Consider the following 24,063-nt stretch of genomic DNA (forward strand, 5'->3'; position numbering starts at 1 on the left):
GGATGTTAGGCCATTGAGCTCCTGCTGTGGAGCAGACCTTGTGCCCGGGACCCCTTCAATTCTCCCAACCAGCCCATAGGGATGGACTCACCAGCCTCTTTGCTAGAAAAGGAAATTGAAGCCCCAGGGAAGAGTTCCTGCCAAAGATCACATGGTAGAGAGTTCTAGGCTCTCTGTTCCTACTCCCCTGGGGTGGCACTGCTGCATCGCCCCTTGAAACATTGTAAGAAGGTCACTCACCATTCTTGTCACTGGGCCCCCAGCTCAGGGAGCCTTGGGACACTCTGATGGACCCCTTGGTCACTCGCCCTACCCTTCACTAGCACCTTTGACTTCTTGAGGGGTTTCTGCCTGCTGAGTACAACTGCCATCAGGCCAAGAGGCTCCCGCTTCCCACCAGAGCCCACCACGGAAGGTCTGGTTGCTCTAGGCCGCTCCAAGCTTGGTGGTAGAGATGGGGTTAATGTAGAGCTGGCAGCAGGAGATGAGGCATGCCCCCTGCTCACCTGCCATCATCCATTCCATCACAGAGTCATTGGCCTAGGGAGCCCCTGAGACCTGGGACTCCTGTGAAGGGTCAAACTTGTCCCCCCCCCCAGCCAGGCAGGAGGGCACATGGGCACAAACACCATCTACCACTTGCTGTTTCTGACAAGATCCTAGCTTCCCAGGGCTGGCCGGGTGGGGTGCTCAGAGAAGGGCTGGTGTGCTTCTCATCTGGGCCTTCCTCCCCACTGGTGGGTCACTCACCCTCTCTTCAGAAGAGGGGACAGGAAACCAGCTTCCCCCCCAACATCTATTTCATGCGAGACGTCGTACTAGACCTCCCGCCTTAGGATCCGCTTTAATCTTCCCAGTTACCCTTTGAGGAGACATTTCTACTTCTGTTCCACAGATCAGATGGCTCTCAAAGAGGCAGTCATTTACTCAATCACCCAGCTGAGGAAAACAGCAGCTTCCACGGGAAGCTTCATTGCCGGGTGCTGGGCTAAGCCCTGGACCCCTACTTTGACTGGTAGAATTGTCACAGTAACCCCAGGAAGCAGGGTATACACCCCCATCCTACAGATCAGGGAGCAACATTAACTTACTCAGAGCCACGAAGCTAAGAAGCAGTAGGTTAGGGGATTAAGCCCAGACTTTCCTGGTGGAGTTCCTCCCCTGCCACACACAGATGGCTGCTTACTTGGCAGTTTCTCCCCCTTTGGAAAGTCTTTCCTCTGTGGGCAGGCAGCTGCCTCCTAGGCTTCTCACCTGCGTTCTAACTGAATCGCCAGGATCACAGACGTGACCTGCCTGCCCTTCTCCCGAAGACATGTCTGCCCCTGGTTCTGCCATCGGGGTGTCTGCAGCCCGGGCCTCCTTGTCCTGCTGCTGACTCGTGTCTGTGCCATGGCCCCCAGGATGGGTGTTGGGTGCAGGAGGAACTAGTTGTTTGCAGCTCTCTGCAGCTTCCCAGAACCAGCCCCTCCCAGGGAAAGTGAGACACACTGTTGAAGTAGATGCTGGCAGGAAGGGTCGAGGGCTTGTCCCCATGGCTAAATCTGGCTGCTTCCCTGCCACGGGGTCAGGAAGTGGAAGAAGGCCCAGGTCCACTCCCTACCTCCTGCTCTGGCTTTCGGCACCAGGCAGGCTTGGCTCCGGAAGCTGGGAAAGGGCCCATGGCTTCAGTCCCTGGGTTACTTGGCCTCCTGGAGGTGGCTTTAGCCAAGCCTCGTTGGCCACTACAGCCGTCCACACCCATGATGGAGTTGGCCAAGGCAGAGGTCCAGCCGTGACATGTCCCTGGAGATTCAAACCTCTGCTCTGACCTGGAAGCAGGAGACCTGGGCTTTGAGGCCTGGCCGTGCGGCTCAGAGAGGTCACGCTCTTGTTCTTGTCGTCTATAAGATGGGGAATGGCCTATGCAAGAAATGGCCGTTGTCACTACTAAGAGAATGTCCTTCTCTGTGCTGTGCGCTCCCCACACAAGTAGCTCCAGTTCTCTCAATAATCCTTCAACTGGACAGCGCTGACACCCCCCAGCCCCCTTACAGACGTGTTCCCTGAGGCTCAGAGAGGGGATGGAGCGTGCTCCAGGCCATATAGCCCAGGCCTCAGTGCAGAAATCTTACTGTGATGTTTGTGAAACAGAAACAACATGGGGACATGTGTCACCTCCCCCTGCACTTGGTGCACCCTTGCCGAGACAAGGCCCGACAAAGGTTTTAAGGTGAGCGAAGCCGAATTCTGTCCACGAAGAAGAATGAGAACTTGCAGGAGCATCTACAACTGAGCCCTGGTGTTGTCCGGTGACGCGTTGGGCCGTGATCAGAAAGGCCAGCAGTTTGAAACCACCAGCCACAGAAGAAGGCTTCTACTTCCATAACAGTTTCAGAAACTCATGGAGAAGTTCTGCCCTGTCCTGTGGGGTCACTAAGAGTTAGCGTTGATGTGATGGCAGTGAGTTTGTTTCTTTGTCTTATTACAGTGAGGGACCTTGGGTCTGCTCACTGTCTCACGAGCCAAGTACGGTTCCTTCTCCCTGTTTTATAGCCAGGGAAACTGAGGCTCTGATCACAGGAGCTGTATCTGCCAGATTCTCAAGTACAGCATTTCTGAGACCTCTCCAAGGCCCTGTCCAATTTCCCTAGGTTTCATAACTGGATCCTCTGTTTACTGACCATTGTCCTAATTAACAAAACCCTCGGCCAGAGGGCGGGTGTTCCCAGGAGGCGCCAGGAACAGGAATGAACCAGAAAGCCAACCCGCTGAGAGAAGGCTTCCCAGCAGTGGCCGGCTGCCTGGCAAGTCAAGAACAACAGTGTTTGGGTGAAAAGAAAAGAACAGGGTGGTGTCTCCCAGGCTGGCCAGGCCCTTTTGTGCAATTGGCTGGAGCGGGGAGGGTGAGACCACCGTCTCTGGTTTCGGACAGCCACCATGGGAGACCCAGAGAGACACAGGGATGACCTGGGGTCACAGCTGGGGTCTAACTACAGGGGAGGATGGACACAGGATGCTGGGACACAGTTTTCTCTTGTGGCAGCCACTGCTTTCCTGCCTACTGCCGGTCCTTGCTGAGTACATCTTGGATTGCTAACCTTAAGGTGACTGGTCCAAGCCGAGGCTGTCTGCTCTCATACAGATGGACAAAGCTTTGGAAACCCTGCAGAGGGTCTGTGGGAGCCAGAATTGGCTCCATGGCAGGGTGTTTTAATGTGTGTGTTACTGAGCAGGACACAGGGGCACTCAAGGTCAGAGGTCAAGAGGACCTGTGAGGCGGGCAGGGACTAGTGGTATTTGTATAGGGAGAGTTGTGGCCTCCCCCAAGTCTCAGAAACAGGAGCAGCATGAAGTGGAGGGCACTTTCTGGAGCAGGCCTATATGGGCTAGAAGGCTCTGTGGGTGTAGCCTCCTGCTCTAGGCGGGGAGGTGTACTAGGGACTGCGGCCCCAGAGACTCCTGGCTTCGGGGATTTGGCTTGGGTTTGTCTGGTTTAGCAACCTGCTGTGCCCGCCCAGGCTGGCTGCTGTCAGGAGCTACTGCTCCTTCTCCCCAGAGAGAGTATGGACTCCAGTCCAACACCCCTTCCTACCGAGTCACCCTGCACAATTGGCTCTCCTCCCCGAGGCTCCATTTCGCTGTCTATCAAAATCCAAATGTTAGTGCCCACTTTCACCTGGTGGCTGGCAGACGCCAGCAGCGCTCCCCTCTCCAGTCTTCTCCCTCCTTAACCAGAAACAGCTGGGCCTCAGCCGCGGGCAATGGTGGTGTTTCTGTCATGAGCATGGGAGCCCGGCACTGTAGTGGCGATGGCTCATTGGACACATGGGAAGGTGGAGGCCCAGAGGCTGGTGGAGTAGATGTGAGTGTGTAATCAACGACCCTAGAATTGACGCATACAACCACAGCCCCTACGCCTGCTCCTCTGAACTCTTTCATACAGGGGGTGGGTGTTGGGGTGGGGGCGGCAGAACAAGGTAAGCAAAGGTTCCCTTTTCACAGTCTCCTCAGAGCACTGGCCCTTCCAGGAAGTTTTCCAGGCTGTGGGCTTCCAGAGGGCAGGGCCCAGGCCCAGGCTCCAGAGCTAGGTGATAGACAAAGCTGCAGGGCCTGTGATCATTAACCCAGGAGCCAGAGACTCTGGGCAGATGACACCCAGTGACCCCGAGGCAAAGGTCAAGCCCCCTGTTAGTCACTCACTGGACAGGTCAGAGCATGTCCCATAGGAAAGGGTCGCTTGTCCTGGTTGCTGGTGCAGGTGCACCAAGAATTGTGTCCAGATGAGGGTTTTATTTAAAAAAGCATCACGAGATATAATACATTTGTATGTAATACATTTTTTAAAATTATACATTTTTATCTCAAATTTCATATTTTCTGTTTCTATTCTTTTAAAAAATACCATACCTGGGTATGTGTGTCTTATTTTATGTTCATTGCATTGTTGTTATGTCCATAATATGAATGAGTTAAATATGTTTTTTCCCTTAGGGTTTGTTTTCAAAAAATAAATAAGTAGAAATAAAACACCACCACCACCAATAAAAAAAACAATCTACATTGGATACATACTTGGAAACAGTTTAAAAAAATCTCTTAGCAAGGAAAACAAAAATGTTTTAAACAGTAGTATTGATGTGTCATTTTCATATCATAAAAATCCATGCATGTAAGAATATAGTTCTATGGTTTTCACAGATTTGATCAGTTGGGCATTAATCACTGTAATCCAGGTTGGAACTTTTTCATCACGCTTGGTCCTGGCCCCAGCCTCAAGTAACTCAGCAACGTTGATGCGTGAAATCCTCTCCCTTTACCCCATTCGAGCCAGCTGCTGAAACACATTTGTGCGTGCCCTCCCCGTCTTTGTAGGCACGTATGAAAAACATGACCCTTGTTAACAAAGAGGAGGCCATACTGTGCACCTTGCTGATCATTTGCTTCTCGGAGTTGGGGACTCTCACTATGCTCATTGAGGGCCTACTACGTACCAGGCACCATTCAGATCCCGTCCCTCCTTGTCTTTCACAGCTGCATAGTGGTCCCTTGTACAGGGGGTGTTCGGGTCCTTTCCAGTGTTCTCCCCACATGGCTTCAGTGGCCATCTGTGTATGTACAGCGTGGTGCTTGTCTGTGAGTAATTCTCTAGGAAGTGGAACTGGCATTGCATTGTCTTTTCATTCATGCAACAGCAACAAAGCAAACCAACCCTGGAGAGAGTTACATTTGCCTTCCAAGAGGAGAAATGAAAGGGTATGTGAGAGCCATGAGATTTTTAAGCTCTCTGAATTTAGATCCCAAGGGACCCTCTACAGGCCATTGGAGCCAGGGCCTGCCTGAGCACTCAGGCTGCCGCCACAGCTTCCCCTGGGTGCTTGGATAAACGTCCCCTCTTCATGTGTAGAGGTCCCTGCGACCCCTGATACCTTCTCCAGCCTTATCCGTCCTTGCCCTTTGATTTCAGACGGGGCTGCTCTTTAATTCCTTGCACATGGCGTGCACTTTGCTTGCCCTTGCCCCATCAGTCAGAATTCGTTGTGTCCTTCAAAGCTCTGATCATGATCGTTTTCCTCCAGGCACACACTTTATAATCCACACCCTAGATGGTCTCCCCCCACTCCGTGTCCCCCGAGCCCTTTCTGGGACCCACACCTGACCCCCCAGTAAGAGGGAGCATGTTATGAGTGGTAGAGAGCACTTCCAGCCCCATGAGGAAGCAACTGGGTTCCAGGAGGAGAGGCGAGGTGCCTGGAGATCTGGAGTGAAAGTCCCTTTACTCTGGGTGCAGGTCAGGCCATTTTCACACACGCACACTCAGTGCATCCTCAGTAGCGGTATCTGCAATCTGCTTAGCAGATTTGGAGACTGAAGCACAGGAAGAAATAAATTGTGCACACGGTCACCGAGTCAAGAAGATGTGGAGGTGGGCCTCAAACCTAGATCTCCAACTCCCTTGTGCCCTTTCTGTACCAGGCTGCTGAGGCTGAGAGGATCTTGGGTGCCACAAACTCACTGCCATTGAGTTGATGATGACTCACGGCACCCCATATAGGGCAGGGCAGAAGTGCCCTGGTGAGTATCCAAGACTGTAACTCTGTCTTTCTCCCAAGTAGTGCTGGTTTCGAACTGTGAACCTTACAGTTAGCAACCCAACGCATAACCGCTACACTATAATATCTGAGAAATAGACATTGAAATTGGTAGATGGTAGGCGACTGGAGGAGGAGTTGGTGGAGGTGGCCAGCTGGTTTAGATGAGTCTGAATAGGACTTTGCCATTTTGTTGGCTGCAAAGGGCCCGGGGTAGCCCAAAACAGAGACCAGGGTGATTCCAAAAATTCTGAACTTCTCCTGTAAGTTCCTACAGAAGGAAACAGCTGAGTTTCTGCCTCTGCGCTGTTTCCAAGAGCCAGTGAGAAACACATCCGTTATATACCTCAAAGTTTGTGGCAGGTGGGAGGGGGGTGTTAGTTAAGTCTTGACGATGGTCAGGGGACCCATCAAGGAATGGAACTAAAGGGAGCAAGATTCCCAGAAAACAGTTTGCATTTCCCCAACCAGTCATTGACAGCATCATTACTCCAGGAGATTTCAGACCAACATCCTCCAAAATGTTCAGTCTTTATGCTTATCTAAATGGCCCTGCTTCCCCTTCCTGGGCTTTTCAACAGGCTTGGGTCTTTAATATTAACAGATTTTATAAGGAATATACTGTAGGGGAAGGGGTTGTTACATCCTGGGGCCCTTGTGACAAGCTCAATCTCAACATACTCTGTTATATTTTCAGGGCTGATTAACAGCCTGATCTACTTTCCCATATCAGCCCGAGCCAAATGACTTAGAGACTCTACTGGGAGGAGGGAGGGCTGGGCAAGGAGTGTGGGTGGGGATAAGAGAGCTCAATCCTCTCCCCCCCCCCCCCAACGTCAATAGAGCTGTCAAGCAGAAAACCAAACAAAAACATCTGCGGGAGGCAGCACAAGCTTGCTGTTTAGAGACAGATCAGGCCTGCAATGATCAGATGGAAGGGGTGACTTCTGGAATGGGGTGGAGAGGGCCCAACAAATAGTTGACGCCAAGTGTTGATTCAAAATAAAAGTTAAAAAATGAAGAAAGCCTTTAAAATGCACAAATAGAAAGACCATCTGTTTCAGGCGGGGACCGTTGGAACTACCCTAGGTGATGAGGGGTCTGCTCAGGCACTGCCTGGGTTCGAATCCAAGTTGCACTGTTAACTGGTTGCATGCGGGCTCTGTAACAGCTCTGTCCTTCCCTGGCCTCTCTGGCCCTTAGTATTCATGCTGCGAAGGTGTTCGGATGGGTCAGTTCGTGGGAAGTCTTCGATAACACGCGCAATCTTGTCATTTTCTTGCTGGAGAGGTTGGAGAGGGGCGGCTGCGTTGGGGAGGGGGCACACAGCTCGTATTGCGTTAGCACCTGCTGCCATGCCAGGTCCTGTAGCTGAGTCCACCCCCCCATCCCCATCCCCGTCCCCCCCCACCCCCCGCATCTGGTGCAGAGGCGGCCGCGCCCTGCTGGTCCGTCGCGGTGAGAAACAATGTCCCCAAAGCCTCTCGCGGGCCCTGCCCCACGCGCTAGCAGCAGGGCGGTTCTCTCCGCTTGGGGCGCGGTGGGCGGGAGGCTACTTAAGGCTGGCCTTGGGAGGCCCTGGCTGCGATTGCGTGGTTTTCCATAGTCGCCGCCATGGCTCCGCACCGCTCGGCGCTGTTCGGAGCGCTGGTCCTGGCGCTGTGTGCGCTGTCGCCCCCCGCTCGCGGGGCCACCGCGCCGCGGGGAGCAGTCCAGGCGCGGGCACCCCAGGCGCCCCAGGAGCCCCCGGCACGGGTGAGTGCCCCGGGGACCGGGGGCTCCCGGAGTAACTCTTTATTCTAAGTTCTTGCAGATTCAGCGCTAGGAAAAGGGGAGTAATTCAGGTCTAGAATGGAAAAGCTGTTTTGTTGCTTTGTAAGTATTTCCTGCTGCTTCCCAGGGTCCGCTCCAGACGCGGGTGGGCGCCTGGGAGCCCGGCCGCTGTCCCCACCCTAGAGGCTAACCTCACCTGGGCTGGAGGTGTGCCCCTGTCTGATGTCCCCCCCTCTTCTGTCTGAGGTCGTCTTCCTTGCCTAATGCCTCCCTCCGCTTTTCCCTCCTCCTCCTTCTCTCTCCCAGTGGCTTGTGCAGTGCAGATTCCTCCCCAGGAGACTGCTCACCCCGCTCCACTCCAGTGGAGCTCGTCCGTTCCTCTGAGCAGTCCTCCACTCTGTGATTTCTCCTCTGCCCGCTCCCATTTCCCCCCTTCGCCCCACATTTCCTTCTTAGACGTTTCCCTTTGGGATATCTGACTTCTCTGGTCTGAATTCTTCCCCTGCCAGACCTCTCCTCCGGCCCACAGTGGATCTGCACTGCCACCTCTGCGCTCAGCTAACCTCCTCTCAGTGCCTGTCTGAGAACCCTTCCCTCTGTCATTGACCACTTCTTCTCCGACAGGCTCCTGCAGACCCTGCTGTGTCGTATCCGCCTTAACCAAGAAATGGGGTTTGGGATAGAGTGTTTTGGGGGGCAGGAGGGAGGAGGTAGACAGCGCAGGAGGCCACTTGGGCTTACCCCGTTAGGCCTCCTAGGGAATGTGAGGGGTGGGTGAATGGGGCGTGCTAGGCTTCCCCATTTCCAAAGAGCAAAAGTAAACAGGCTGTGTGACCTTGGGCCAGACTTACCCCACACACACTGCAAACTTTGGGGCTCAGTTTCACCATTGAGGGTGGTCAGGTTGGACTGTGAGCTCCCAGAGGGCATGTCCAGTTCTTACATCCCTGAGCCTTCGGCTTGACCATTGCCATCCAAGAGAGCTTGTCATCAGGGACAATTCCCACCCTGCTCTCTCCTGGCTGAGATTTCTTGGCATGGTCACCCTACCTCTCTGTGCCTCACTCGTCACATCCAGTCGGCACATCTAAGCTAGGAAGGGAGAGATGGACAAAAGCAGATGGGGAACTGAGTGGGAGAATCAGATGCTGGCCAAGGTCCAGTATGTAGAGCCTGTTTGCTAACTCATCGTGATGGGGGGTGAGGAGGAAGTGGAGGTAGGGGTGCCTTAGGACACGGTAGCTCGCTTGAGGCGCAAGTGACATGCTCTCCATGCTGGAAACCGCCCTCCCTCTCACCCGGGGTCTGCCAGTGCACTGGGTCACCCAGCCAGGGTCTCCACTCACGCCTTGCCTGCTCTCGTCCCCAGGCCAGCAGTATGGTGGTGGAGCACCCCGAATTCCTGAAGGCAGGCAAGGCGCCTGGCCTGCAGATTTGGCGCGTGGAGAAGTTCGACCTGGTGCCCGTGCCTTCAAACCTCTACGGAGACTTCTTCAGTGGCGATGCCTACGTCATCCTGAAGACGGTGCAGCTGAGAAATGGGAACCTGCAGTATGACCTCCACTACTGGCTGGGTACGGCTGGCCCCTGCACATCCCCCCCCCCTGCCCCCCGCCCTGAGACCTTGGAAAGCTCAGGTCTTTGTGGTGTGACCCCCCCGGAGGGACCTCAGGCGGCTAGTTGATGACTGGGCGCCAAATATATGCCAGGTCCCTGGTTAGTGGTCAGGCTTGCAGGCACTGGAGCCGGCCTGCCTGAGTTCAAACCCCAGCTCTGCCCCTTACCAGTGCCTGCCTTCTGACAAGTCCTCAATGTCTGTGAAGTGGGGAGGGTGCCAGGGCACACCTACCACAGTGGATCACCATGAGGAGTCACGCGTTATGGCGGCACTCAGAACTGAGCGACTCAGGGACCTTGGGACTCCTCCATGGCTTCCCTACCTCTGCTCCCACCACTCCCTTATTTTGCCCTTCACAGTTGGGAGCCTGGAGTTTCTGCCAAACATCTGCCATGTGAGCCTGTGCCCTCCCTGAGTCTCCATTTCCCGATCCATGAGATGAGCTGATCCCCTGCCAAGTCTTGACTTGATGCCCCTAGGAGTGAGTGTAGGACAATGGGGGCTTGAGAGGAGAGGACCCTTAGAGACCATGCAGTCTAACCCCTCGACCTCCCCCGTTACAGATGGATTAACTGAGGCTCACAGGAGGTGGGGACTTGATCAGTTTCCACAGCCAAGCCAGGGCAGCAGCAGGGGCTCTAGGTGACTTTCGGGGAGCCAACTTCCCAGCATCCCACACTGAGGGAAGCCAGGCTCAGGCTGCTCTGATGTCTCCTAGGCAATGAGTGCAGCCAGGATGAGAGTGGGGCGGCCGCCATCTTCACTGTGCAGCTAGATGACTACCTGAACGGCCGGGCCGTGCAGCACCGCGAGGTCCAAGGCTTCGAGTCGTCCACCTTCCTTGGCTACTTCAAGTCTGGCATCAAATATAAGGTGGGTCAGGTCCCCCTTGCTCAGGGCATCCAGGCAGAAGCCCCAGGGCAGGGCTCACTGGCATCCACTTGTCTTTCCACCCATGCCACACACAGCTCAGGCTTTGGAGTTTCCCGGTCTGGGCTTTGCACCCTGGCCCATTCCTAGCTGTGTGATCTCGGACAGATCACATGCCCTCTCGGAGCCTCTGGTTTGTTGGTTCGTTCAAATAGGGAGAAGGAAAATCTACATCATTTCAGAGAGTTGTATTCCTAGTCCCAGCAGCCAGGAGTGGGCCTTGACCTTGAACACTTGAGCGTTTGGGAGGAGCTCTTTACGCTGAGTGTCTCATCAGGTAGAACTGAGCAAAGCCAAGAGGGCTTGGGAGGCCTGAGAGGCTGTGCGCTGGTGAGTCACTGGGCTCCCAGAGCCTCCTGCCCTCCCTGGTTAGCAGAGCTGCTGTTCCTGCTCCGCAGGGCTGGGGAGAGGGTTTAGTGCAAGTCCCTTGCATGGGGCTTGCTTCTGGGAAGGGCTTTGTCACAACGGGGAGGGGATTGATCACAGGCTTTCGGAGCCAGACTGTTGCCCGCTGTGAGGGGTCTGGGGAGCCTGTCACGGTATTAGCCAAAAGCAGAGACCTAGTTGATTCAAGAAATTCTAAGTTTATTCCTGAAAGCATTTGCAGAAGGAAAACAGCCCGGCTTCTCCTCTGAGCGGTTTCAGAGTTCAGTCCCAACCCAGCAAGCTCCTAGGTGCCGAGAAACAAGCTTTGTTTTGTTTTTGCAATAACTGCAGGAAGAGATTAGCACGTTTTCACAATGATCACAGGGTATAATTGAGACTCTCAGAAGGCAGGGTTGGCATTGATCATTAGGAAAGTCTCCATCTTCCCCTGAAGTTTCATGCACTCTCGATGATCTAAATTGGGGTGATGCTTCCATGCCTGGCTTCACCAGACCACCATCCCTGAGGCCTCTGAATGAAGATGCTTCGTGTCTGGCTACACATCTCAATGGCCTTGCTAGCCTCCTTCCTGAGTCAGGACTTTGGGTTTTGAATAAACTAAACTTTAAATTGATTTCCAATATTTTGACTAACAGCAGACTAATGATTTCCCTCTATCCTGATGGGCGTTGGTGTTAGCATTCAAAGCCTTCATTTTACAGGGTGGAAACCGAGGGACCCAGCGAGGTTAGGCAACTAGCCTAGGCTCACACAGTGTTTTGCTGCCAGAGCTAGGACCTGAACCCGGGTGTCTTTATTCTGCATCCTCTCCAAGACACCAGTCAGCCTTTCATGCGCAAGGTCCTCGGAGATGGTTCAAGCCATGACTGTTTCCCTGGTGTTCTGTGTGGACTTAGAGAAGTCTGGCCTTAGGGTACCACATTGAGCACAGGGACCCTGTCTGCCTGGGTGAGGCTCAGGGGATGGAACGATGGGAGAGGGCCAAGGGAGACGGAGATCATGACGGGCAGGGTGTGGCCTGGGAACTCAGCCTCTGCCTGGGCAGGCTGGGCTGGATTACCTGGCAGCCTACGCAGCCCCTTCCCATCCAACTGTTGTGCCCAGCGCTCCTGCTGGGCTGCTTAGCTTCCCAGTCTTGGTTCCTTGAAGAAGAAGAGCTGATAAGGTTGAGAGCCAGGTCTGTGGCATGCAGAGGAACCAGGTCTTTTTGCGTTCCTCTAACAGGGAGTGGAAGGAGCACTGGATGGGGCATCAGAGAGACGGGGTCCAGTCCCAGAACCACCACAGATAACTGCTTGGGCAAGTCCTGGGCTCTGGGTGCATGCACTTACACTCCCCACTCATCATTCAGAACTGCCGAGCGCTGGGACCATAGCGCCTTTTATTGTTGCTGCCGTGTGGCAGGCAGTGTGCTAGGCTCAGAGGTGTTCCCGTGTTCCCGGGAGGTGATTAGAGGCCCATTGGTCTGCCCAGAAAACGTGAGGCTCAGAGAAGCTGCCTAACCAGTAAGTGACGGCAGCAGTATTCCAGCCCACACCCATGTTCCCCCTGACTCTGTGCCAGGCTTTGCTCTGGATGCTCCGACAAATGAGGGGGTCCCTTCAAAGGCTCCCCAAGGAGTGGGACTGAGGGAGAGATGCTAATGAGATCACAAAATACCACAGTCCAGTGGGACCTGAGGGTGACCTGTGGGTAGGACACAAGGGAGTGGTCAGCTCAGGGAGGCAAAGCAGAAGCTCGCCCGTCTATCTTGCCTCCATGACCCGTCTCGTAGGGGACAATTTGATGATCTAACATTGGTCACAAATAGGAATGTTCTCTCGCCAGAAGGACAGTTTCTGCAGGGGCGAGAATGCTCCAGGGCGACCTTTAGGAAAACAGAAGGCTTGGAAGAGCGGCTCCTGTACAGTGAGCCTCCAGGTGGCCTCATTTGCCTCCCACCACAGTCTCTAGATGAGGAAGCGGAGGCTCAGAGAGGTGGACTCACTTGCCTAAGGAGCACATAGTAAATGACGCCTATCATTCAACATGTGTGTCTGTATAAGCGATTCCGATGTGCCAGGGCCTCGTCTGCACGTCTGACTCATTGAATTCATTTGTCCCAGCGAAGGACTTACTAGTATCAGCCCTATTGTGTACAGGAAAAGAGTGACACACAGAGAAGTCCAGCAGATTACCAAAGTAAAGACAAAGCTAGGATTCAGACTTCCCTGCCGACTCTGCAGCCCGTGCCTCCGGGCTCTAGCACGGAGCTGGGCTCAGAGTGAACATTAGCAGGCTCCCTGGTCTTAGATCTTAGCTTGGGGTTTACCTAGGAAGCTGCCTGTTGGCAAGCCTCCACCTCCACCCTGCTGGCAGGCGATCTATTTCAGGTGTCGCTGAGGGTCACCAGAGCATGGGTCCCCCATGTCGCCCCAGACTTGAGACTTCAGTCCTGCAGGACTCTGACTCCTGGTGGAAATTCGAGGTCCAAGGCGGGTCCTGTTTTCCACCTTCTGCGAGTCCTCCAGCTGCCCCCGCACTTGGCAGGCCCAGTCCCAGGTTCTCCGCCCAGAGCTCATCAATTATAGATCCCCAAGGAGCAGGGCTTGTTACGCAAGCCTTGTTTCTGTGAAAGCCTCCTCCTCAGAGCCGGTTTGGGAGGGCGGTGTGTGTGTGGGGGGGCGGGGGGAAGGATCATGGAGCCCCCAGAATGGGCTGTCATGGGACCCCATCAGCCGCTGTCTCTTGACCCTTAGATCCTCAAACAAAACTTGCTGTACCGCAGCACAGACCCCTTCTGACTCAGGTGGAGCCTTAGAGACCCTCCACAGCCCCCCTACCAGGCTGGGCTGTTTGACATCCTTTATTCAAATGCAATCTGGACCCAGCAGAATCCTCGGAGCCTGGCCCTTCAGGAAGGCAATCGAACACTAGGGGCCACTAGAACCTTCTCTCCCTCCCTCCCACCCCAGGGTTTGCAGTGTGGAGAGAAGCAGCCTCAATGCATTTCTGTTTCATAGCCAGGTTAATATTCTTTTTCATGCACATTTTTATACTTGAAAAGAATATAAGAATAGCATGAGCTTATGGTAAAAAATGTCAAACCCCAAAAGCAAAAAACAATCTCACTGCCATTGAGTTGATTCTGACTCGCAGTAACCTTATAGGGCAAGGTAGACCTGCCTCTGGGTTTCTGAGGGTCTATAAAGCCCCATTTGCCATACAGCAGCTGGTGGTTTCAAACCCTGACCTTGCAGTTGGCAGCCCAATGCATTAACCACTAACCACCAGGGCTTCTTCACAAGTGCAAACATCACTGAAATAGAGGTTTGAGAAAGTGACAGTCCCCCAGGCCTACCCCTGGAGAGAATCACCATGTATAAGTCATGGACAATTCTCTTTTCTTTTTCACCATCACTTTAATTTGGAAAGTGGCATTTGGTTCAAATTATTTGATACCCATCTGTACCCACCTAATGATCAAACCACTGAACGCAACGATCAATCAATCCTAAAGATTATAGGTAAAAAAAAAAAAGGTAAGAAGTAATTTGAAGCAACTACCCTGCTTGCTGACGATCTGTTTCTGTAAAGATCTAAGGCCTTAGAAACCCCAAAGGGGCCGTTCTCCTATTGCTTGTTAGGTGACTATGGGTTGGAATTAACTTGACGGCAGTGGGTGGGGAGATTTGCGAACTAATCTTTCTTAGTCTCATGTTCTAAATCAATAATATTAGGGTGGTGAATTAACCCGGAAACTCATGGCCACAATCATTAGAACTTACATGTTCCTGGGGAAAAAGAAAGAAAGAAAGAAATTCATATCCTGAGAATTTATAGAACTGAAATTGACTTGATAAACCAGCCCCTTTCTTTTTTTTTTTAAAAAAGTCTTCTACTTATTAATAACAAAATCACAAGGTGTGCTGAACAGGTAAAATATTTGAGAGACATGAAAAATGAACAGATGGGCCTTTTCTCCTATCTCCTGGTTTGTTCCTCTGCGAGATCTCAGGGGAAACAGCTCCGCTGTCTGCCCAGTATCTTTGGGAAAAGCTGCTCAAATCCACTGCCTTTTTGCCTGCAGCTAAATGAAGCTCCCATGCAGACAGACTTAGGCGAGACTGAGGGGCCCTGGATGGACCAGCTCAGGGTTGAAACCCAGCTCTGCTGCCTTGGGCATGGTGCTTAACCACTTGGAGCCTCACTTTCCTCGCCTGGGAAGTGGGGTGACAAGACCTCCTACCTCGTGAGCTGGTGGTGAGGACTACATGCATGTCCGGCATGCGCCCCAGCCCCTGGCACAATCAGTTCAGCGGGGGGTTCGCAGTGCCCTTGGCCGCACCAGCTGAGTGAGCACCAGCTGAGGGTCATGGAGCCCGCCGAGCCCATCACCTAGCAGCAGCCCCATGGTACAGAGCAGACCTGCTCCTGTGGGTGTCCGAGACTGTCCATCTTGAGGAGAGGAGAAAACCTGGTCCTTCTGCCGCGGAACAGCTGGTGGTTTCAAACCTGACCTTGCAGTCAGCCGCCCCACATGTCGCCACGAGGCCACCAGAGTTACAGAAAAGCACTCCTGCAAACCCTTCCCTCTCTCTTGGAGGCAGCTGCAGAGGGCAGCAGAGCAGAGGGCTGTGTCTGCATTTCAGAGGGGAGAAGCCCGGGGCTCCGAGAGGGAGAGAGAGGTACCCTCTCTCAGCCACTCAGCATTACAGGGGCAGGGAAAGGACCTGAGCCCTAGATCAGTGCTCTGTATCTTACCTACCTACCGGACTGACCTACCTACCTACCTACCGTCCGGTCAGTCCCACCTCCTGGCCACCCTAAGTGTGTCAGGACAGAACCGGGCTCCATATGCTGTCTGATGGCTGACCTCGGGGCAAGGAGACCTTCTTTTGAGGCACTTCTGGGTGACCAGGAACCTCCAGCCTTCTGGTCCACAGCAGAGTGTGTTCACGGGGATTTCAACTGTTGAGGTGGGGCTGAGGTGGCACTGTGGAAGAGGGAGAGAGATGGTGTAGGCCCAGCAGTCTGAGAAGACTTCCCAGAGGATGGAAAGAGGTGAATTAGCACATCAAAGTGGATCCTGCAGGGCGTGATGGGGAAAGTGGTTTGTTTGTTTGTTTGAGTCATTTTACTGGGAGCTCTTACCACTCTTATCACAATCCATGCATACAATCCATTGAGTCAAGGCCCGGAAAGTGGCTTTTGATCCACTGTGATAGGGGACAGTTACATCGGACCGAGGCAAGATGGGCTCTTCCCAGGACTTCCCTCTATGTGCTCATGGGCACTGGGCCTACAGGTGGTGAGAGGAAGTGCTCTTGGGCTCTCTGGGTCATCAAAACTGTGGCTCACAGAATATTTTGGAGGCCAACACCCTCGGAAGTGCTGGTTTTGAGACAGGGATTCCTGGAGAGTGGCCCTGGGTCACTCTTTGTGGGTGGAGTGTAGAGCTAGACACGACGTGGGAATCTGCGGCTCTGCCACTTCCTCACTCGGGGACCCCGGCAAGCCGTGTCCTCTTTCTGAATGCCATTCCCTTTCTCTGCGATAGAGGAAGGAACATGACGAGCGGCAACAACATGTTGGGCGTGAGAGTCTTGTGTCGAGTAGAATCACTGAGTTTCCAGAAGGCCCCTGACCCCTGGGGGGATCCTCCTTCCATGTGGTGCGACCCCTACGCCCCATATTTAGTCCCCAGACCATGTTCCCAGGACTGACACTGTCTCTTTGGCCCGGCAGAAAGGAGGCGTGGCATCAGGATTCAAGCATGTGGTACCCAATGAAGTGGTGGTGCAGAGACTCTTCCAGGTCAAAGGGCGGCGTGTGGTCCGTGCTACCGAGGTGCCAGTGTCCTGGGAGAGCTTCAACAGTGGTGACTGCTTCATCCTGGACCTGGGCAATGTGAGTCCTGCCCTTCCCCAGTGGGCACTGAAGTGGCTCCTGATTCTGGGGAGATGGAACCCCGTGTACACATAGATGCTCTGTGTGCGAGTCAAATATGCCTGCAGAGCCCCCTGTGCAGACATGCCCAGCATGCTTTGCCCCGACGCGTGTAGATTCAAACCCATCATACATATGTACCTAGACCTCAAGGGTGCACCACTGGCACAGTGCCTGTGAACTTGGATTAACCGATGGGTTCCCAGGCATTTGGAAGTCATTTGCATTTCAGGTACCAGTAGGAATAGGATTGGTACATACAAAAACGATAGGCTCTTAGCCATGTATGGACCATGTGCATGCATAGATTTAAGCATGTTCAGGAACCCACCTATCTGTACGCCACACAATCACACATGCACACGTCTGTGGCCCACCTTCCAGATGCTTGATGTTCTGTGTGCATTCATCTCAGAAACCCTTATGACCGCACACCTGCAAATGTGCCCGGACAGAGGTCCAACCCAGACTTCATGAGCGTGCATGTAGCATCAGCTCCGTGTGAAACATCAGCGTGCTTCATATGACTGCAGAGTAGCAAGGAAGACACATGCGTGCATTGTGTGTATGGCTCCACAGACGTCACAAAATGGCCACACTCCTGTAACCAGTGCCTGGGTCACGGAACAGAATGTCACTGGTCCCCGGAAGGCCCCTCCATCCTTAAGGGTAACCACTGCCCTGAGGTCTCTTCAGCACCCCAGATTCTCCTGTTTCTGAACGTTGCTGACATGAAGTTCTTTGGTCAATATTACATTCATGAGATTCCTCCCTGCAGTTGCGCTTACTTAGTTGTAGATGGTTCTCATGGCTAAGATTCAGTTGTGTGCCCACACCGTGATTGATTTCGCCTTTCTATTATTGCTGGGCATTTGGTGGTGCACTTGGTTTGGGGCATTTCACACAGTGCTGCTCTGAGCATTCGCCTACCGGTCTTCTACAGAAGTATGGGTGCCTTGCTGTTGAGTGTTCCTTTAGGGGTGGCCTTGCTGGGTCCTGGCACACAGGGATAGCTACAGCCCAATGGTTTCCCAAAGTGGTCGTGCCAATCCACAGTCCCGCCAGCAGGTGTTTTGATACACGTTGCATGTGTAGTTGTAGCTGTGGGAAAGCACACATACCCAGATGTACATGCACCCCACCTGGACCACATGGGGCACATCCACTGTGCTCAGGTGTGTACACACACTCACTGCGCATACACCCGATCCTTTTTGCTGGTGCACAGGGGCCTGACTGACACCCGGGACACTGTCTAACATGGGACTCCCTCTTTCAGGACATTTACCAGTGGTGTGGCTTTGACTGCAACCGATACGAGAGACTGAAGGCCACCGAGGTGTCCAAGGGCATTCGGGACAATGAGCGGAACGGCCGGGCCCGTGTGCACGTGTTTGAAGACGGCGCTGAGCCTGAGGCCATGATCCAGGTCCTCAGGGCCACACTCAGGGGGCATGGGCCGGGCAAGGGCACAGGATGCTCCTGGTTACCCCCATTTAAAGGGAGATACGTCTTTCTTCTGCTCTCTAAGATCATTTATGCTTTCTTTTTCTTTTTTGGTCTCTTGTGCTATTTCTTGATGTGCGTTATATCTCCAGAAAAGGAGTCCTCAGCGTTCCCCTCCTGTGTGCCTCCGCCTTGCTTTCTCATGGTTCGCAAGGCCAGCTCAGCTGTCAAGCCAGGGAAACCGCTCTGGTGGGGCGGGGGTGGGGCAGGGGTGGGGTGCACAGATGGCTCCACTGATCTCCTCGGTCTTGGTGTTGCACACCACACTGGGGTGTCAGCTGCTGTCTTAGTATGAGATCTCTGGAGGATCGAAAACCAGTGAAACTCAGAGAGAGGCAGGGGGGAGGGAAGGGGAGATTGACATCAGGAAATGGCTTACACAATGTGTGTCTGTAGGTTTGGTACTAGGTGAGCTCTGCTCTGCTGGGATTGCTGGGACTGGTGAATCCAAGGAGACTTCTTCAGTCTTACATCCCAAGAACTGGAGGCCAGGCAACTGAAAGAGGGCAGAGTCGAGAGACTCAAATGCACTGCCATTGAGTCACAGCGACTCTATCGGAGGCAGAAGCACTGCCCCCTGTGGGTTCCTGAGACGGTGACTGTCATGGGAGTTGAAAGCCTTGTCTTTTTCCCATGGAGTGGTGGATGGCTTTGGATTGCTGACTTAGCCGTGAGCAGCTCAGGAGCCACCCACTACACCATGGGGGCTCCCATTGGAAGGCCTAGGAAGAAATACATGTAGGCAATATCTGAAGCATCCCTGGGTGGAACCACCAGTATGCCTCCTACTACAAACCCCAAGGCGGATGGTTCAGACTCACCCAGAGGCACCAGTCCAGCCCAAAGGGAAGGTTGCTTTGGATGCCTCGTGGCCCCCGCTTGCCTGAGGAGCTCCGTGTGGGGCGAGGCTGTAGGGAGCATGCGCCACCCTTTCTCACGTCCTCCATCTCTTGCAGGTGTTGGGTGTCAAGCCGGCTCTACCTCCAGGTACCGAGGACACACCCCAGGTGGATGCAGCCAACCGCAAACTGGCCAAGCTGTACAAGGTGAGCCCTGGATGCTCTGTGCCCCTGGATCAGGGGGGCCCTCTGCTGTGGGTCCTTGGGCAAAGCATCCTGGGGGATGGGCCTTGATTTCTGGATCTCATCAATGGACACTTATGCCCTTCCTTTGCCTGCCTGCACTAAGAGAGAGGACATGACCAACTGCAGGCACACCCATGTCCTCTTCATCTGTGGGAGCTGGGGCAACACCTGATCCTGTTCTGAGTCTCGGTTTCCTGGTCTGTAAAGTGGGGAGAAGAACTCTATAGTCCACTCTGTAAGGTTTCTGGAGACTAAAGAGATTATTGATAGGGCAATGTCTTAAGAAAAATCATTGGAGGAAGAATACAGAAACAAGTGTTTGTTTGAGGACTGCGGGTCTTAGTTTCTTTCCTGTGTGTTTTAAGACGGACTTGAGGCTTAGCTGGAGCTAAGAAAGCTGTCTCTTGTCTGCACTCTGGGAGAAAGCCCAGGCTCGCCCATCACTCCTAGGTCGTGCCCGAAACAAAACCAAAGTGGAGGTGCAGATTCTCATCGCCTCTAAAGAGAACCACACTCTTGTTTGCTGGTTGTAAGGTGATGCTGTGTCTTGTGATCAGTCCTCAAGAACACTAAAAGAAAAAAAAAAGACATAGAAATTTCATTCATTTAAGTTAAACCTCACTGGCCTTGAGTCAATTCCAACTCATAGTGACCCTAGACGACAGAGGGAAGCCGCCCCACGGGGTTTCCAAGGCTGCATTCTGTACAGACCCGAGCGGCCACATCTTTTCCCTGACGAGCAACTGGCAGGTTTGAACCACGCATCTTTCGGTTCATAGCAGAACCAGGCCACTGCACCTCCAGAGCTTGTCATTCAAAATAGCTGGTGTTCATTTTTAAAGAAAGTGTTTTAATGACAGAAGTAACGATACTCAGTGTTATACGAGAAACCAGTGAATGCAGAAGCTCTTTCAGAAAACAAAATAGAAGCCCCAGTGGCTTCATGTGTCAGCACTAGGCTGCCAACCATACTTGTAAGGTTGGTGGTTTGAGCCCACCAGCCCCTCGGCTGGAGAACAATGTGGTCGCCTGCTTCTGTGAAGATGTACTTCCTCGGAAACCGGAGAAGGCAGCTGTGCTCTGTCAGACAGGGTAGCCACGAGTTGGAATCAACTTGATGACAATGGTTTATAGTGTTGAAAAATGTTACCATGGTTACATGGCTATTGGTTTGATAAATTTCTGTCCAGACATCTTTCTGTATCCAGTGACATACTGTTCCATTTCTCAACCTGTAAGTGGATCCAAACTATTCAAGCTGTTCTATGGTTCTCTCTCTCTCTCTCTCTCTCTCTCTCTCTCTCTCCCTCTCTCTCTCTCTGTCAACATGATCATGTATGTTTACAACTAGAGACCTACATGTTCCTTGTAACAGCTCTGTATGGTCCTTATAAGTGGAAGAATTTAAGCAGGTCCATTTCTGATGGACATGAGGATGTTGCCACCTAATGTTGTACACTAAGTATGACACTTAGGACAAGCCCTGACCCACGGAATTGCCTGGGCACTGACCGTATGATGAGTTAGTGACTGGAAATGGTGGCCGGGAGTCAGACGGCCAGTGCGAGATCCCAGCCCCGGTCCTTCCTGGCTGTGCAAATTGCTTACCCCCTCTGTGTTTTGGTTTCTAGATGGATAAAATAGGAAGAGTGATTTAATTACCATAGGGCTGTTGCCAAGATTAAATTTCTTCTTCTGACACGTTTCTCAAAACTACGATATTAGCGTTGGTTCACGGCTAGGAACTCCACTGTGGATGCTCCAGATGCCCCAGGTCTCTGATGCCTGCTTTTGCCATGTTATTTTTCCTTCTACCGAGGCAGTTGGCATCGTCTTTCCAGTAAACCACCCCATGCTTCTCCGGGGGTTCCCCTCGACCCTGCGGAGTATCTCCGTGCCTTTTCAGTGTGCAGTGCCCGGCATGCACTTGCCCCCCCCCCCAACCCCAGGTGCGGGTCACCAGACGGGACTGACGAGGCCGAAAAGAGAGGCTCAATGGGCCTCAGTCCTGGAGGGCAGAAGTCCTGGTGTTACTTGGCAGTGTGGGGGAGCTCTCTGCTCTCTTTGAACATTTCTGCAACCCTAAAACTTAATCCAAAATGAAATGTGCGTTAAAAACACTTTAAATTAAATAGAAAGAAAGAAACAGGTGCATCATACTTGCCAAGATTCAAGTCCGACAATACCCAGAAGGCTCTGAGGAAGAAGACCGTTCACGCTTCTGAATCGCACTGCCATCGAGTCAGTTCTGATTCATAGCAAGCATGCTGGGGTGGAGGTTGATGTGGCTCCATCCAGGCACTGGCTTGGGGACACCCACCCGGCAGGCTGAGACGGCCGCCTTCCCCAGATGACTCACAGGCCCGCTCGCTCTCCATCTTCCCGCAGGTCTCCAATGGTGCGGGCGCCATGTCCGTCTCCCTGGTGGCTGATGAGAACCCCTTTGCCCAGGGGGCCCTGAACTCACAGGACTGCTTCATCCTTGACCATGGCACCGATGGGAAAATCTTCGTCTGGAAAGGTACTGGGGATGGGATGGGAGTTCCCCACCGGCCTCCAGGGCCTTGGATGGTGGGTTTGTTTCGTAGGGCCACTGTAACAAGGTACCACAAACAAACAGCCTATCGGGCCAGAAACAGATGGTCTCACAGTCCTGGAGGCTAGAAGGTTGCACGTAGGATGCGGGCTTGGCCATCCTCTCTCCAAGGGCGCTAGGGGGGCATCTGTCTGTTGTTTGGCTCCACTTGCTCCTTAGCTTGCAACTTAAGCCCATCCTTCCCTGGTACTTATGCCGCTTCGCTGCATTTGTAAAGAAACCACATGTTACTCTAGACCAGTGGTTCTCAACCTTCCTAATGCTACGACCCTTTAATATGGTTCCTCACGTTGTGATGACCGCCCCCCCCAGTCATACAATTATTTTCGTTGCTACTTTATCACTGTCATTTTTCAACTGTTGTGTATCGGGTGACCCCACAGGGGTTGTGACCCACAGGTTGAGAACCGCTGCTCTAGCCTAAGGGATGGCACATTAGCTTGACCGATGACGCTTTCAAAGGCCCTGTGTCCAGACAGGGGTGTGTCTTTTTAGAGACCACACTTCACTTGGTGCTGTTGTTAAGTGTCATCAGGTGGGTTCTGACCCACAGTGACCCTAAGAACAACAGAACAGAAACACTGCCCAGTCCCGCTCCATCCTCGTAATTGTTCCAGGGCTTGAGCCCATTGTTGCAGCCACCGTGTCGGTCCGTCTTGTTGAGAAACTTCCTTGTTTTCGCTGCCCCTCCATGTTACCAAACATGATACCCTTTTCTGGGGACCGGTCTCTGCTGACAAGATGTCAGGTGTAAACTCCTGCAGTCCCCCTTGCACTTGGCTCAGAAGGGCTGGTTGAATGTGCGTTCCTGGGGTGGGGGGTGAGTTCTGGAGAAAGCAGGAGTCTTGGGCTCCCCAGGGGACTCTCTGTGGGATCTGGAGCAATATCGGGTGGCCCCATGGGTTTCCTCTTTGGGCTAAACTAGTGTTTCTCCCTTGAGTTCGGAGACAGCTCTCTGAGAGGTTAATGGGCAGCATGTCAACATGAAATGCTCTCCAGACAACACTGGGTTAAATAATGTTAAGCTGGTTTGTTTATTAATTAATTTAGTTTGAGATGAGCTTGTGGCACGAAAGACTCCAAGCCCATTTCAATTTTACCTTCCCTTCATGAGCCACTATTTAGGTTTGAGGGTAAGAAATCTGGAGGCATAAAAAAATATTTGGTGTGTTGGGGGGGTAGTTTAAAGAAGCATATGTATATATATTTACATATCCCATTTCAAGAAATCGCAACAATATCCTATTAACCCCTCCATCTATGTGGGGTTTTGTGTGTGTATGTGTGTCCTTCCCCCATCCTGTTCCTGACCTCCTCATCGCCATCAAAGTCTTGTCTGCTGGCACATAAACCGTGTTTCTTAGAACAATGGAGATATTCCATATTTATCTTCATAAGCCTGACTGGATTTGCTAAGCATAAAGCTCTCTCGTTTTGTCCCTGTCCTCTGGGGTTGAAGGACTACACTGACTGCAGGACTTCTCAGACCCTTAAATCTGCTGAGGTTCATGCACCAGGGCTGGTGCCCGTGAGCTAGTTCTTTGGGAAGCACTGGACCGGAGTCTGTGGGGATCTACGGAGTGTCTTGTGGGACTGCCTGGGGCGCTTAGAGAATGTTGGCCTTGGTGTTCTCAGAGGACCCTCCTCTCTTGAGGACTCGGCCACAGTCCAGGGCAGAGGTTGGAAAGGGAAGGAGGTTCTGCATGGGAAGAGAATGGGCATCGGAGCAGCTACTGGCTGTTAGTACTGTAATCTGGTGCCCCTAAGACCTAGGGCCAGCTGAGGTTGTCCCCGAGGCTTGGCTCTCAGTGGCTGGCAGCTCGCCTGCATGGGAAGGCTTTCGGAGTCAGTCAGCTGTGGCTAGGGCGTGGGGAGGCCCCTCTCACTGTGGACAGACAGTCCAGGGAGAGGAGGGAGACCTAGGTGAATAGTGCAAAGGCTTTGGAGTTGATGGGGGCCAGAGACTGACTCCCACTTTTTTCCACGTACTGAGTGGCCTTGGTCAAGTCACTTAACTTAAGGCCCCAAGTGTCCTTATATATTAACTGGGAGCAATAGACTGATGACCTTTGCCACAATAGGTGGTTGTGTGGAATGAATGATACCAACTATGTGTGGTTGGAACACGATACAAGCTATCAGCTATGTGTGGTGCTGAGCAAAATATAC

At 52.9% G+C, this 24,063-nt stretch overlaps 1 protein-coding gene across 4 annotated transcripts in view; it reads left to right on the forward strand.

Annotated features, from left to right (window-relative positions):
• Window positions 1-24,063, forward strand: part of GSN (gelsolin) — a 72,098-nt gene that overhangs the window by 36,035 nt on the left and 12,000 nt on the right. For 3 of the 4 annotated variants that reach the window (XM_075560428.1, XM_075560429.1, XM_075560426.1), the window contains 6 exons: window positions 9,214-9,418; window positions 10,181-10,335; window positions 16,507-16,668; window positions 17,987-18,136; window positions 19,170-19,259; window positions 21,687-21,819. In XM_075560428.1, the coding sequence (XP_075416543.1) occupies window positions 9,223-9,418; window positions 10,181-10,335; window positions 16,507-16,668; window positions 17,987-18,136; window positions 19,170-19,259; window positions 21,687-21,819 (886 nt within the window). In that variant the 5' untranslated portion in view covers window positions 9,214-9,222. Of the gene's footprint in view, window positions 1-7,875; window positions 7,947-9,213; window positions 9,419-10,180; window positions 10,336-16,506; window positions 16,669-17,986; window positions 18,137-19,169; window positions 19,260-21,686; window positions 21,820-24,063 lie in introns of those variants that run through there. The other variant, XM_075560427.1, reaches the window with a different exon arrangement.

This window comes from Tenrec ecaudatus, chromosome 10 (genome assembly GCF_050624435.1).
Source record: "Tenrec ecaudatus isolate mTenEca1 chromosome 10, mTenEca1.hap1, whole genome shotgun sequence".
Classification (NCBI taxonomy): Eukaryota; Metazoa; Chordata; class Mammalia; order Afrosoricida; family Tenrecidae; genus Tenrec; species Tenrec ecaudatus.